This window comes from Rhinoderma darwinii, chromosome 9 (assembly GCF_050947455.1).
Source record: "Rhinoderma darwinii isolate aRhiDar2 chromosome 9, aRhiDar2.hap1, whole genome shotgun sequence".
NCBI classification, from domain to species: Eukaryota; Metazoa; Chordata; class Amphibia; order Anura; family Rhinodermatidae; genus Rhinoderma; species Rhinoderma darwinii.
The window spans coordinates 12,635,363-12,651,800 of record NC_134695.1 but is presented as its reverse complement, the minus strand read 5'-3'; the positions used below and the strand labels follow the sequence as shown (position 1 = coordinate 12,651,800).

Here is a 16,438-nt window from a genome sequence, read left to right as displayed (position 1 = left end):
AAAAAACGCAGTATGTCTTGAAAATCACAGGGTGGGAATACATTTTTCTTAATCCAATTCACTTAAAAATTGTATCTGGCTGCAGTATGTGAATACAACCTGCGGCCTCAAAGTAGTGGGCTGGTGTCTGAATCGCTGCTATACAGCATGTGATGGAACATACCACAATGTTTTTCCCATGGATTTAGTTAGAGAAAAAAAAACTCCATACACATGTGTTTGAAATCAGACAAAACTGTACAATTCTATCGGCACCAAATTATGGATCCTTACAACTCAGATCTGTAATATGCATGAGGCCTTAGGCTGGATTCACACGAGCATGTTCGGTTCGTAAAGGATGGAACGTATGTCGTCCGCAAGTCCCGGACCGGACACACTGCAGGGAGCCGGGCTCCTAGCATCATAGTTATGTACAATGATAGGAGTCCCTGCCTCTCCGTGGAACTACTGTCCCGTAGTGAAAACATGATTACAGTAAAACGCCAGAATTACGTCTGAAAACAGTGCGTGTGAACATACCCTCAGACTGTAGAAATATGTAAGGGGTCCATTTCCTCCAGGTTTACCTCAAGGCCAGCTGTGGGACAGGAGTTGCTTGCTCGGTCTACATTGCAGACAAAGCAGGGGAACAATCTAAATGCCATCTCTATCCACAAACCTCCTGCACTGGAGGCTCAAAAGGGAATCAACATGGAGGATTCCTGGGAGCATATGAAATACTTGCTAATTGTTTTTTATCCTTTGGATTGTGATATAGGGACAGAGCAGGGTCAAGAAAGAGGAGGATCATATACTGTATATTGTATTTTTTGTATTTATTTTTCTTATCACTATGGCTCTGTTTCCTTAATCTGTCCAAATAGTCTTATTTCCTAGTAAGGCCCAGGCTTGCATTTTTAGTGCAATAACCCTCTCAGCGTTCTGAGCTAGAAATAGTAGGGGTAGCTGAGGACAAGTTGACGAACAGCCTGGAATGCGGGAGATTATTATTTAGATATTCACAAATTGATCAGGTGATGAGAAAAGATGTAAGAGGCTGGGGAAAGAATACCTGGAGGAAAGCCATATTTTATTACGGTGCTGGAAGAAACCTGATGGAAGACAGAGCAGTGGCAGCAGCAATGATTGTTTCTAGGATAGAGTATTGGTCCTGTCTTGGCAGCACATGAGACAAACAGCATTTAATCTGCAGCCGCACAGACAGCTCATTAAACCTCTTTATTACAGGCCATTTATTAATCACATTTACCTCCCCCACCCACATGTATCAGATACACAAGCCAATGAGATGACTAGGATCACAGCGGCTGCTCACTGACATACAAAAGCATGGTCTGCTGAGATGGGATTGTACTTCTAGGTGGTAAATTACATTAGTATATAATTGTGAACTGGCATTATATGACATTCGGAGTAGGGCGAGTATGATATTATCATGAGTAAAATTATACTTATATTAACCTGTGGGCATAAGATGAAATACGTTGGCACTGCCATGCAGACATTTGTTTGTTGTGTGAAGGCTCTTGCATAAAACATTATATTGGTGAACATAGAAAATAATCATTTTATATTGAAAACTGCCAATTAAACATTAAAATAGTCTGGACAGTGTGTATAAAACGGTGACTAATGTTACAGCTATCGGAGACATTAATCAGCCTGTAGGATTCGTGTTCAATGCATAATCTAGCAGTGAAGTGATAGGAGTGGCACTTTGGTAGTGTTGACATTTATTGAAGCAAAGTTGTAAGATTAAGATACATTCTTTGCTATCCACTTTCCCCCTTATCCCGATTCCGTGGAGTTGGGAGGGTTTCTCTCCTACCACCTCTACCTCCTGTCCTCTTCCTTCTTTTACTTCTTGGAACTTTGCCCTTTTCCCCCTTTTCATCTGTCTCCCCCTCTCTTACGCCTATCTCACTCTGAGTATCTGAAGATTCATCAATGAAAGCCATATTTTCTCCCCACTCAATGATTCGCTTTGCAGGATCCTCTGCTCTGAAAGAAGGAGTAAGTGGGGGTGTCTGTGGTGGGATGATGGGAATTGAAGTTGGAAGTGTTTGGGGCTCTTCATTTTCTTCTTCTTCATCTTCTGTTCTCTCCACTTGTCCCTCTCCCTCATTTGCCATATCCACTTCTAGCTCGCCTTCACCATTTGGCTGTCCATCTGAATCTTGGAAAACCTCTTTTTGTCGCAACATTCGTTCCTGAAAGTTAAGGCTTAGCCCCCTGTGAGGAAGCTTCATTTCAGCGGTCATGCTTGCTGTCCAGTTTGCAGCATGAGCAGTAAAGCCACCCATCTGTAAAGAAGGCAGTAAAAAGTATTTTACAACTTTTGATTTACATTATTTTGAAAGGTGCGGTACAAAAGCCTAATAATATACATTACATATTATATATATATATGTATATATATATATATATATATATATATATATATATACACACACACACACACACACACACACACACACACACACACACACACACACACACACACACACACATAAAAGAAATACCAGTCTACTTAAAAAGGGCACTAAACCTAAAGTCTATGATATCGATATTTGTTCAGCAGTTGAATTAATTATATTCTCTTACTGTAAAAGAGTCCAAAGAAATGTCTGCCCCATCATTACTACATATCTCTGGTTTAGCCGACCTCCAGAAATAACTATTCCTTGTGCCATATTAAAGATTAGAATCCCATCTTTCATATGCCACCAGAACCACTGTTCTAGGTGGTCCACAGCCTAAGATATGGCTATTTTAAGTGATCCACCTTCCCTCCAGCCTGAGTCTCTCACAATGTGTGAAGCAGCATCACACTCTGATAGGACAGCGTCAGAGGCTGTGAGGTAGCTCCACCTCTGCAGAATCGCTGCTGTTGACGACCATTTGTCAAGTATAGGCTCATTTACATATTTAGAAAAAAGCTCAGAACTTTTAAAATAATAAACGTTTTGGGACACCAGTTTCACTAGCATTATCAGTGTGACAGCGCCTATTAGATTAGCTGGGGGAAAGGGCATTACTAAACTAGTGACAGAGCCTCTTCAATTTGCCTCTATTCTGTCCAAGCTATAACTCCACCAAATCTGTCTGCCATATGATGTCACCTTCTGTATCAATTGCCATACAGAATTTAGTATCATCTGCAAATATGCTAGTTGTACTATGTAAGCCCTTTACAAGGTTATTAATAAATGTATTCAAAAGTATAGGTCTTAATGCTGACCTTTGTGGTACCCCATTAGTAACTAGTAACAATATGTATATGTCTCATTGCCCTACCAAAATCTATTTCAGATCTCATCTCATAGAAGCTGATCATAGAAACTTACTTCTGTATATATTCCTGGACCAGTTTTTGACATGTTTGCTATACCTCATTACTAATCCCTCACTACTATGATAAACTACTTCTTGCGTGGTGATGTATATAATCTGAACTCAATGGCTTGTCAATTTAAATTTTCCTTTAATAAATATATTTATTTGAATTTAAAAAACACATGCAAACAGAGAGAGAACAAATATATATAAATATAGACATTGTGGTTTGTTCTGTAGTCTTTTTTTTCCCCTTTTTTTTCCAAATTCTTTTTTCTCTAAGGTATATGTTTTGCACACTACATATTTCAATAAAAAAATTTAATAAAAACCAATAATAATTAGAGACAGAAAGTTCTCTTTCAAACTCCTTTATTAATATTTTTTTTTAGCCTATTCTCAGGATAAATGTTGCTTAAAAGCAGTAGTTGTGGCCAGCAAGTGTCGCTCTCTAACTGAATGGAAAGGCTGGTGGTATGTTTTCATATACATCACTATAACTAATGGTCACTGCTGCTGGGACGAGAACTCTATTGTAGATTTCCTGGTATTTTTTATGGTACAGTTATGGAAACACTTTGAGTGTAATTTCTAGAATCAATTTAACACCATGAAAAGAAAAAAATAAGTGTATCATCTGCAGTGATCTCAGAAATCGGTTTATAAAGCTGTGATCATATAATCTGGAATCTATCATTCTACAGAACAATATGCAATGTTAAATACTTTTGTGTCAAAAAAGACAAAAGTATCGTAGGTATGATACCTTTCTAAAAGTTCTATATGCAAGCTTTCAGAGCACACAGGCTCCTTCTTCAGGCGGTTTACAAATGAATGACTTAGAAAAAATAAAATTTAAGATGTTAGACAAAGACAATCATTACATGAGGTGATACATCAATAAGATAAGCCGGGGCAACAAAACTGAGGTTATATGGGTGATGACTTAGGAGTTAAGGGATCTGGAGTCAGTCTGATGGGGGATGTGATGTAAATCCAGGAGTTAAATTGAGGCCTTGTGTCAATGAACAATATTGGCAACCATGGATGTGGAGTCGGAGGATGAGGATGACATAGTCGCATGCCAACACTTTCTTCAAAAGAATAATCTAGTGACAGAGCCAGCCCTACAACTCATCAGGTACGTACCCAATCACTAGTATTTTTCATTTGACAAAGATATATATCTGCAGTGTATGAGAAGCGCTATGGGTAGCAGAATGTCATCACAATATGCTAATTTTTATCAACCTACGCAACTAAACCTCAAGCATATTTCCGGTACGTTGATGACCTTCTGATAATCTGGACAGGCTCTGAACATGAACTGCTTTCTTTCCATACAAACTTCAATAGGTTCCATCCTAGAAACAAACTCACACTCAACTACTCAACATCTCTAATACATTTCCTGGACATGTCCATATACATGAGAGACAATACCATACAAACCACAATCTACCATAAACCTACAGGCCATCCAGTATATCTGAGATGGAACAGCTTCCATCCGAGACACATAAAGAAATCCATCATCTACAGCCAGGCTCTGCGGTACATACGGATCTGTTCAGACAGTGAAGACCGAGAACAACACCTGCTATCACTGAGGAATACATTCTTACAACAGGGATATCATCCACGGGTTATAGATGATCAGATCTACAGAGCCACAAGAATTCCAAGGAGCAATCTTCTGGAGTACAAAGAGAAGGAAGACAACAGAAGGGTGCCCCTAGTGGTCATATACAAAATTAACATCTTGAGGAAAATTGCTGCTGATCTCCAACCCGTATTTAATAAAGACAATAATCTGAAGGAAATATTCCCGGATTTACCTCTCCTTGCCTACAAACAACCACCAAACCTAAGGAATCTCCTGGTCAGAAGTGCCCTCTCACCACCATCAGAGACTGGCACTTTTCCTTGCAACAATAGAAAATGCAAGACCTGTACCAATCCACATACGAAATAAAAAACCATTCGCATACCAAATACGCAACAGGACTATGAAATCACTGGCACGTTCTCCTGTACATCCTCCAATGTAGTGTACATGATACTGTGTACAAGGTGTATTAGTAAAGTTATGTACATTGGAGAAACAAAACAAAAACTACAAACCAGAATTAATCTACACAGACATACAATAAAACAGGAGGTGGATACACCCGTGGGAAAACACTTCTCTGGACCAGAACACAGTTTGGCAGATTTAAAGGTCCTAATACTGAAGGGTCATTTCAAAGAGAACCTTTCACCTGCCCATACATGTGTAGCTGAGTGCACCATGTAACAGGCAGTGCTGCACGAGCCTTGTCTCAATTGAAATTATTTTTCGAACTTCCTCCGTTATTTATATATCGGTGCCGTTATATTTGGCGCATGATATGTAAATAACCCCCTGAACTGTCAACGGGGCGTATAAATAGCAAGGGGGCGTGCAACATCGCTGTGACACTCTCCAATCAGCTACGGAGTGTGTCACAGCTGCTCTCTCACAAGATCACACAGTCTTTCCTTCACTGTCTGACAAGAGATGGAAAGGAGAGAGCATGCACGCACACGCACTGCCCCACCGCCGCCATGGAACAGAGGAAGAGAAGAAGAATGTGAATTCTTCTTCTTGTGTTCTGTGGCTGCGGGAGTATCATCGTCAGTGGCGTCAGAGTTGTGCGCGCATGCGTGAGGGCGCACACTCTCACACTTCAGCTCTCAGCAGACAAGGACGATAAGACTGTGTGATCTCGCGAGAGATCCCAGTCTTGTTGTCCTTGTCTGCCGAGAGCTCAAAAGTGAGAGGGTGCGTGCGCACGCATGCTCACACAGCTCTGACGCCACTAGCCAGTGTCACAGCGGTAGTAACATGCCCCCTTGCCATTTACAGACCCCATTGACAGTTCACGGGGTTATTTAGATATTGGGCAAAAAATATAATGGCACTGATATGTAAATAACGGAGGAAGTTAGAAATATAATTTCAAGTAAGCAGGGTTTGTGAAGCACTGTCCATTACATGCTGCACTAAGCCGCACATATATGGGCAGGTGAAAGGTTCTCTTTCAGAACAAAGGAGAAAGAAAAATGTGGGAATTCAAGCTGATGATAAAATTCCAGTCATTGACACAAGGCCTCACTCTAAGGGTATGTTCACACGGCAGCGTTCGTTCCAGCTGAAATTATGGTGCTGTTTTCAGGAGAAAACAGCACCGTAATTTCAGCCTTAATGGCATGTGCAGGCGTCTTTCGCTGCGTCCATAACGGACGTAATTGGAGCTGTTTTTCCATGAAGTCCATGGAAAACGGCTCCATTTACGTCTGAAGACAGCGGCGCGTAAAAAAAATGACCGTCGGCACACAACAGCGTAAGACCCATTCAAATGAATGGGCAGATGTTTGCCGACGTTTTGAGACGCATTTTCGGACGTAATTCGGGGCTAAAACGCCCGAATTACGAACGTAAATAGTGTGTGTGAACCCAGCCTTACACCTGGATTTATGAGCCGCTACATGGACACACGTCGCATCCCTCATCAGACTGACTCCAGATCGCTTAACACCCAAGTAGGGCTTCGTTCACATCTGCATCGGGACTCCGTTCATGGGTTCCGTCAGAGCTTTTTATCAGGGGAACCCATGAACGGAATCCAAACTAAAACAAACTGAAACCATAGGTTTCCGTTTGCATCACCATTGATTTCAATGGTGACGGATCCGGTGAAAATGGTATTTATTTATTTATTCCATCAAAAAGACGGTACCCTTACACAACGGTGACAAACGGAAACCATTTGTACCAGATCTGTCACCATTGAAATCAATGGTGATGCAAATGGAATCCTATGGTTTCTGTTTGTTTCAGTTTGGATTCCGTTCATGGGTTCCCCTGACGGAAAGCTCAGGCGGAACTCATGAACGGAGCCCCGACGCAGATGTGAACGAAGCCTTATCACCCCTATAACCTCAGTTTTATGGCCCCGGCTTATCTTAATGATATATCACCTCATGTACTAATTGTCTCTGTGTAACATCTTAAATGTTGTGCTTTTTTCTAAGTCATACATTTGTAAACTTGGCTGAAGAAGGAGCCTGTGTGCTCTGAAAGCTTGCATATATCATTTTTATGGTTAGCCAATGAAGGTATCATACCTACAATACTTTTGTCTTTTTTGACACAAAAGTATTTAACATTGCATATTGTTTCTGGCTAACACGGTACTACACTATTTTTAACTGTGTTACAGAACAGTAGTAATTCTTCCCTCAAAAAATTGGTCACTGACAATTCTTCAAAAAATTAGATAGTATAATGTTTTGCAAATCAATGGGGAGTGTGGTCGATATACTGTATTACTTCTGTGGGGTAAGTAACCTTAGTCAATTTTATTGTGTAACAACATTGAAACATAGTGAATTGTGTTAGGCTTTTTTTGAACAGAATACTCTAAACAATGCTGCGATGAGTGCTAGACTTCATATCCGCATTCGTATTTCCGTTTTTCTTGTCTGTCATAGTAACAATAAAACAAAAATAGATGGCAGTTCTGGATCCATCACATAACAGACACAATTTCTGCCGATGGACACCATTGTCAAAGTCAATGGGGTCCGTCAAGATTCCGTCATGGTATTTGTCATTTTACCAGAAAAAATAGCATTGTAAGCTGCGTCATTTTTTCCACATTTCTGACGGAATCTGCGACAGAGGCTCCTAATGGGAGCCTCCAACACAGATGTGAGCGAAGCCTTATTAAAAAGGACCAGTAAGGAAATGGATAAAAGTAATTTTCCAAGTCACTAGATGGAATGCCGTCCGAAATCCCGTACCATGCTGTGGTGCGTTTTTTTTAGGGCGTAAATTCCGCTGCGTAAATTATCGCACATACACTACCGTTCAAAAGTTTGGGGTCACCCAGACAATTTTGTGTTTTCCATGAAAACTCACACTTATATTTATCAAACGAGTTGAAAAATGACTAGAAAATATAGTCAAGACATTGACAAGGTTAGAAATAATGATTTTTATTTGAAATAATAATTTTCTCCTTCAAACTTTGCTTTCGTCAAAGAATGCACCATTTGCAGCAATTACAGTATTGCAGACCTTTGGCATTCTAGCTGTTAATTTGCTGAGGTAATCGGGATAAATTTCACCGCATGCTTACAGAAGCCCCTCCCACAAGTTGGATTGGTTTGATGGGCACTTCTTGCGTACCATACGGTCAAGCTGCTCCCACAACAGCTCTATGGGGTTGAGATCTGGTGACTGCGCTGGCCACTCCATTACAGATAGAATACCAGCTGCCTGCTTCTTCCCTAAATAGTTCTTGCATAATTTGGAGGTGTGCTTTGGGTCATTGTCCTGTTGTAGGATGAAATTGGCTCCAATCAAGCGCTGTCCACAGGGTATAGCATGGCGTTGCAAAATGGAGTGATAGCCTTCCTTATTCAAAATCCCTTTTACCTTGTACACATCTCCCACTTTACCAGCACCAAAGCAACCCCAGACCATCACATTACCTCCACCATGCTTGACAGATGGCGTCAGGCAGTCTTCCAGCATCTTTTCAGTTGTTCTGCGTATCACAAATGTTCTTCTGTGTGATCCAAACACCTCAAACTTCGATTCGTCTGTCCATAACACTTTTTTCCAATCATCCTCTGTCCAATGTCTGTGTGCTTTTGCCCATATTAATCTTTTCCTTTTATTAGCCAGTCTCAGATATGGCTTTTTCTTTGCCACTCTGCCCTGAAGGCCAGCATCCCGGAGTTGCCTCTTCACTGTAGACGTTGACACTGGTGTTTTGCGGGTACTATTTAATGAAGCTGCCAGTTGAGACTCTAATGTACTTGTCTTGTTGCTCAGTTGTGCAGCGGGGCCTCCCACTTCTCTTTCTACTCTGGTTAGAGCCTGTTTGTGCTGTCCTCTGAAGGGAGTAGTACACACCGTTGTAGGAAATCTTCAGCTTCTTGGCAATTTCTCGCATGGAATAGCCTTCATTTCTAAGAACAAGAATAGACTGTCGAGTTTCATATGAAAGCTCTCTTTTTCTAGCCATTTTGAGAGTTTAATCGAACCCACAAATGTAATGCTCCAGATTCTCAACTAGCTCAAAAGAAGGTCAGTTTTATAGCTCCTCTAAACAGCAAAACTGTTTACAGCGGTGCTAACATAATTGCACAAGGGTTTTCAAGTGTTTTCTAATCATCCATTAGAATTCTAACACAGTTAGCAAACATAATGTACCATTAGAACACTGGAGTGATCGTTGCTGGAAATGGGCCTCTATACACCTATGTAGATATTGCATTAAAAACCAGATGTTTGCAGCTAGAATAGTCATTTAGCACATTAACAATGTATAGAGTGTATTTCTGATTAATTTAATGTTATCTTCATTGAAAAAAACTGTGCTTTTCTTTCAAAAATAAGGAAACTTCTGAGTGACCCTAAACTTTTGAACGGTAGTGTACATACCCGCTCCCTCCTCTGACGTTCGCTTTGGCCTCCCTGGATGACGTTGGAGGCCATGCGACCGCTGCAGCCAGTGGTCACATGGCCTGCAACGTCTTCCAGGGAGACCGGACTGGAGAAGAAGCAGTGAACTCTGGGTAAGTATAACTTTATATATATTTTTTCTTACTTGCGTTTTTTGCAGTGGAATCACTGCAATTCCGCCGCAAATATCGCAACGCACACCACTTTGTTGCGGGTTTAAGCACTCCATTGAATTCAACGGGAAAATCTGCAACGGAAGAGCTGCGAATACGCAGCATTAATGGACAAGCTGCGGTTGAAGAAACGGCACTGCAGGTCAATTTATGTGCGTTTTTTTCGGCTGCATTTTTCTGCAGTGTGGGGACGAGATTTATTGAATTCTCACTCACAATGCTGCTACTGTAAAACACTGCGGATTTTCCGCAATTATTCCGTTGTGGAAAATCCGCAGTGTTTACGTTGTGTCTGTTCGTACCCTTAGGCTGGGTTCCCACGCAGCGTAAACGCTGCAGAATTTCTGCACCAGAATTCTGTGCAGAAATTCTGCAGCATTTACAGTAGCAGCAAAGTGGATGAGATTTAGAAAATCTCATGCCGACGCTGCGGAAAACCCCCTGCAGCGTAAACGTTAAAATATTTACCTGCGGTGCAAATTTTTTTAATTAATGCTGCGTTTTCGTTACTTTTCTGTTGCGGGTTTACCCCACTAAATTCAATGGGGATGCAAAACTCGCAACAGAAAACCAAGTGTTGCGACATTTGCTGCGTAATCTAAGCGATTTCACCACAAAAATTGCAACTCAAGAAAAAAATAATTCATACTTACCCAGAAATCCCTGCTTCTTCCTGCAGTCCGGCCTCCTGGGATGAAGTTTCACAGGCTGCAGCGGCCACATGGTCTGCAACGTCATCTTAGGAGGCTGGACTATTCACAGAAGAGAGGGAGGGGTTAAGTATAAATTATGTTTATTTTTCAGCGCTGCTTTTCGCTGCAGAAATTCTGCAGCTTTTACGCAGCGTATCTGACCCGTGGGATGCCGGCCTAAGGGTATGTTCCTACATACAGGATACACTATGGATTTTCTGCAACAGAAAATCTGCAGCGGAATCTAAATAAAAAGGCTAATACATCTATCACAGAAAACCGCACCAAATATTGCTGCGGAAACGCTGTGTTTTATCTGCAGATTTAGTGTTAAACATTGATTATAGCAAAGTATACGTGCACCTGCGGGTTTCCAGCATTTTTTATTGCGTTTCCGCTGCGTAAACGGTGTAAAAACCGCAACAAAACAAATCTGGCATTTATGTATCCTATTGAAGTTTATAGGCCAAACACGCAGCATCTCCGCACAGAACATGCAGCATAAATTAACATGCTGCAGAATTGAATGTTGCACCACAGAACAACCTTCCGCGCGACTTGTCTGGGTTTTTTCCTGCAGCATGTGCATGAGATTTTCTAAATCTCATCCACTTTGCTGCTACTGTAAACGCTGCGGAATTTCCACACAGAATTCTGTTGCGTAAATTCCACAGCATTTACGCTACGTGGGAACCCACGTTCAGACTTGGCGGAATTGCTGTGGAATTCCGCTGCGGACAGATCGCATTGGAAATCTGCAGCAGACTTTTTTTTTTACATTACTTTCTATGGCTTTTTAGGTAACTTAGTCCAGACGTTGCGGAAAAAGTCATTGTGGAAAATAGGCTGAGAAGCAGCGGATTTCACTACGGATTTTAGCCTTTGCGTTGCAAAGGATGAAATCTGCGGCAAGTCCACTGTGAAATCCACAACAGCTGAACAAACTGTCAAATATGCAAATATTTCGTCAGATTTGTTGCGTAATTACTGCGAATTTGCAGCAAAATCTGCAGCGGAAAATTTCTGCTACATCTGAACATGCCCTAAGGCCTTGTTTACACACTGCAGATTTTGCATGTATTTTTTAAGCCCAAACATGGAACGAAACCAAAATAGAGGAAATATATAAAGGAAGGCCTTCTAGGTCTGCTCTACTGGATCCAATTCTGGTTTTGGCTTAACAAAATGCATGTAAAATCTGCAGAAAATCTGCCCGGTGTGAACAAGGCATAAAGCATAGCTTCTGCAATTTATATTGTGGAGAAGCTTCTATTTAGTAGGCCCTGGAAGATAGAGAGGGAAATTAATCCAGCAAAATACTGGAGGGTACCCACACACATAGGCATAGATTCACACTTAGCAGAATTTGTTACAGATATTTCTGAAAATACCCCATTCAGATGACTGGAACTAATTTTCAGTCACAGAAATTTCTACAACAAAAGCTGCTGCGTGTGACTGCACGCTAAGGGTAGGAAAATCCGCAGCGTATTACAGTAGCAGCAGTGTGGGTGAGATTTCAACAAATCTCATCCCCACACTGCGGTAAATATCCGCTGAAATGTCCGCACATAAATTGACCTGAGGTGTGGTTACTTCAACCGCAGCATGTCAATTAATTCTGAGGATACGCAACTCTTCTGTTGCGTATCCATTGATTTAAATGGGGAGCTTAAACCCGCATACAAAGAAGTGTGTGTTGCGATATTTGCGTCAGAAAGAAAGCGATGCGCCGCAAAAATCGCAAGTACGAAAAACTAAATAAATATATACTTACCCAGAGTCCCCTGCTTCTTCTCCATGCCGGCCTCCCTGGATGACGTTGCGGGCCATATGACCTCTGCAGCCAATCGCAGGCTCCAGCGTCACATGGCCAGCAACGTCATCCCAGGAGGCCGGACTGCGAGCCGAGAAGAGGGAGGGGGCAAGTATGAACTTTTTAAATTCTGTTGCCGCTTTGCAGTGGAAATTCTGCAGGAAAAACGCACCACAATGTGGTGCCATTTTCCGGACGGCATTCCAGGGCTGATACACTGCGCAGCTTAACGCACTGTATCAGCACTGAATACACTGTGTGTGTTCCTGCCCTAATGGTACTAACAGACACAGCGTAAACACTGCGGATCTGCAGCGTTTTACACTAGCAGCGGTGCGGAAAAATGCCGCCAAAAAACGCACATAAATTTACTTTAATTCTTCAACCACAGCATGTCCATTAATGTCGCAGCTCTTCCGTTGCGGGTTTTCCCATTGAATTCAATGAGGTGCTTAAAGAGGCTCTGTCACCAGAATTTGCAACCCCCATCTGCTATTGCAGCAGATAGGCGCTGCAATGTAGATTACAGTAACGTTTTTATTTTTAAAAAACGAGCATTTTTGGCCAAGATATGACCATTTTTGTATTTATGCAAATGAGGCTTGCAAAAGTACAACTGGGCGTGTTTACAGTAAAAGTACAACTGGGCGTGTATTATGTGCGTACATCGGGGCGTTTTTACTACTTTTACTACGCCCAGCTAGTACTGCAATCTGCAATCTACATTGCAGCGCCTATCTGCTGCAATAGCAGATAGGGGTTGCAAAATCTGATGACAGAGCCTCTTTAAACTCGCAACAAAGCAGTGTTGTTGCGATATTTGCGGCAGAATCACAGCGAGTAAGAAAAAATAATTAAAGTTATACTTACCCAGAGTTCCCTTCTTCTTCTCCAGTCCGGCCTCCCTGGATGACGTTGCAGGCCATGTGACCGCTGAAGCTATTCACAGGCTGCAGCGCCACATGGCCTGCAACGTCATCCCAGGACTACGTGCCTACTACGCACCGAGAAAAGGGAGGGGGTAAGTATGAACGGTTTTATTTTTCCGGCGCCGCTTTGCAGTGAACATTCCGCCGGAAAAAACGCACCATGCAGTGTTCAGGGCAGATACGCTGCACAGCTTGATGCAGTGTATCCGTCCTGAATACGGTGTGTGTGTTCCTACCCTAAAGCTGGGTTCCGACGTAGTGTAAACGCTGCGGAATTTCCGCAATGGAATTTTGTGCAGAAATACCGCAGCATTTACAGGACAGGAAAGTGAATGAGATTTAGAAAATCTCACGCCCACGCTGCAGAACAAAAACACACAAAAGTCATGCGGAAAGTGTTATGCGGTGCGTTTTTCAATTCCGCAGCATGTCAATTTATGCTGCGTGTTCTGTGTGGAGATGCTGCGTGTTTGGTCCATAGACTTCAATGGGGAGCAGAAATTCTGCTACAGTTTTATGTTGTGCGGAAATTCAGCGGAAATGCAGTAAAAACTGCTGGAAATCCAAAGGTGCACGTATACTTTGCTATAACCAATGTTTAGCACTAAATACGCAGGTAAAATCGCTGCAGAAAAAAACGCAAGCTAGCAGACTGGCCTCCTGGGATGACGTTTTATCCCAGGAGACCGCAGTAGCCTGTGATTGGCTGCAGCGGCGGTCACATGGGATGAAGCGTCATCCCAGGAAGCCGGCCCTCTGATGTCATCCAGGCCGGCCTCCTAGAATGACGTTTCATCCATGTGACCAACGCTACAGCCTGTGATTGGCTGCAGCGACGGTCACATGGAATGAAGCGTCATCCCAGGAATATGAAACACAGACTCCTGGGTAAGTTTAATTTTTTTTTTCTGAGTTCCATTTTTTGCGGCGGGATCGCCGCGAATCCGCCGCAAAATAACAGGACAACTGCTATTTGATGCAGGATTTACATCCCTATTTAAATCCTGCAAGATATAAGCAGCATTTACATAAAGACAATTGACATGCTGCGGAATGAATTTCCACAATGCAGGTCAATTTATGAGCGGTATTTCCGCTCAGTATTTACGCAGTGTATGGATGAGATTTGTTTTACCTCATCCACTTTGCTGCTACTGTATTTGCTGCGGATTTTCTGCAACCAATTCCATTGCGGAAAATCCATAGTATTTACGCAACCTGTGAACAGGCCCTTAGGGTACGAACAGACACAGCGTATTCAGGGCGGACACACTGCGTCAAACTTCGCAGCGTATCCATCCTGAACACTGCAAAGAATGCCGTCCGAAATCCCGCACCACGCTGTGGTTCGTTTTTTTCATTGTAAAATCCGCTGCGTAAATTATCAAACATACTTTCCCCCCTCCCTCCTCTGACGTCCACCAGATTGTTGCGAGTTTAAGCACCCCATTGAATTCAATGGGAAAATCCACAACGGAAGAGCTGCGAATAGGCAGCATTAATAGACTGCTGCGGTTGAAGAAACGGCACCGCAGGTCAATTTATGTGCGTTTTCTTCGGCTGAATTTTTCCGCAGTTTGGGGACGAGATTTGTTGAAATCTCATCCACACTGCTGCTACTGTAAAACACTGCAGATTTTCCACAATTATTCTGTTGTGGAAAATCTGCAGTGTTTACACTGTGTCGGTTCGTACCCTTAGGCTGGGGTCCCACGTAGCGTAAACGCTGCGGAATTTCCGCATCGGAATTCTGTGTGGAAATTCCGCAGCGTTTACACTAGCAGCAAAGTGGATGAGATTCAGAAAATCTCATGCCCACGCTGCGGAAAAAAAACGCAGCGTAAACGTTAATAACTTGACATGCGGTGGAGAATTTAAAGAGGCTGTGTCACCAGATTTTCAAACCCCTATCTCGTATTGCAGCAGATCGGCGCTGCAATGTAGATTACAGTAACGTTTTGTTTTTTTCAAAAATGAGCATTTTTGGCCAAGTTATGAGCATTTTTATATTTATGCAAATGAGCCTTTCTTAAGTACAACTGGGCGTGTTTAAAGTTAAGTACAAGTGGGCGTGTATTGTGTGTGTACATCTGGGCGTTTTTACTTGTTTTACTAGCTGGGCGTTGTGAATGGAAGTGTATGATGCGGACGAATCAGCTACATCGACTTACCTGCAAACGCCGATGCTGCTGCAGAATCAACTGTAGCCTCTGTCGCCTGGTGCCGATGTGTCCTCGCTCGTCCGACACGATGCAGGACCTGGGGCAGGAAGTGACGTCACAGCGTGATCTCTCGAGAACACGCAGTGTGTCTGTGCACTGCCAGAAGCTGGGTGTTAACGAAGAGAAGTGGATGATGCTGATTCGTCAGCATCATACACTTCCATTCACAACGCCCAGCTAGTAAAACAAGTAAAAACGCCCAGATGTACACACACAATACACGCCCACTTGGACTTAACTTTAAACACGCCCAGTTGTACTTAAGAAAGGCTCATTTGCATAAATATAAAAATGGTCATAACTTGGCCAAAAATGCTTGTTTTAAAAAAAAAAAACACGTTACTGTTATCTACAATTTCCTGCGTTTTTTACTTCAGAAAATGGTGTGGATTTTGCTTACGTGTTTTTCAATGCTGGGAGATGGTGATACCTCCTCTGAAAAATGCAGCAATGGAGTCCACTTTACACAGCAGGAATTGACATGCTATGGTACGAAAAATAGATCAATTTCTGGAGGAAAATTTTATGAAGCATGTGGATGAGATTTGTTAAATATCACCCACTTTACGCAGCAGAATACAGTAGCAGCATTTTCCATCCGCAATTCCGAACGGAAAATATGCAGGAATTCCGTTACCTGTGGACAAGCCATTACTTGTAAATTTTGCTACAAATTCAACGGAAAATCAACTAAAGCGCAGCATAAATTGAATTCGCACTGCAGGTCAATTTATTAACGTTTACGCTGCAGATTTTTTGCTGCGGGTT

The 16,438-nt window shown here is 42.3% G+C and overlaps 1 protein-coding gene across 3 annotated transcripts in view; it reads right to left on the bottom strand.

Annotated features, from left to right (window-relative positions):
* Positions 1–1,055: 1,055 nt before the first annotated feature.
* KCNK4 (potassium two pore domain channel subfamily K member 4) overlaps positions 1,056–16,438 on the bottom strand; it is a 130,742-nt gene continuing 115,359 nt past the window's right edge. For all 3 annotated transcript variants that reach the window (XM_075836849.1, XM_075836846.1, XM_075836847.1), the window contains exon 7: positions 1,056–2,306. In XM_075836849.1, coding sequence (XP_075692964.1) covers positions 1,776–2,306 — 531 coding nt within the window. In that variant the 3' untranslated portion in view covers positions 1,056–1,775. The remainder of the gene's footprint in view (positions 2,307–16,438) is intronic.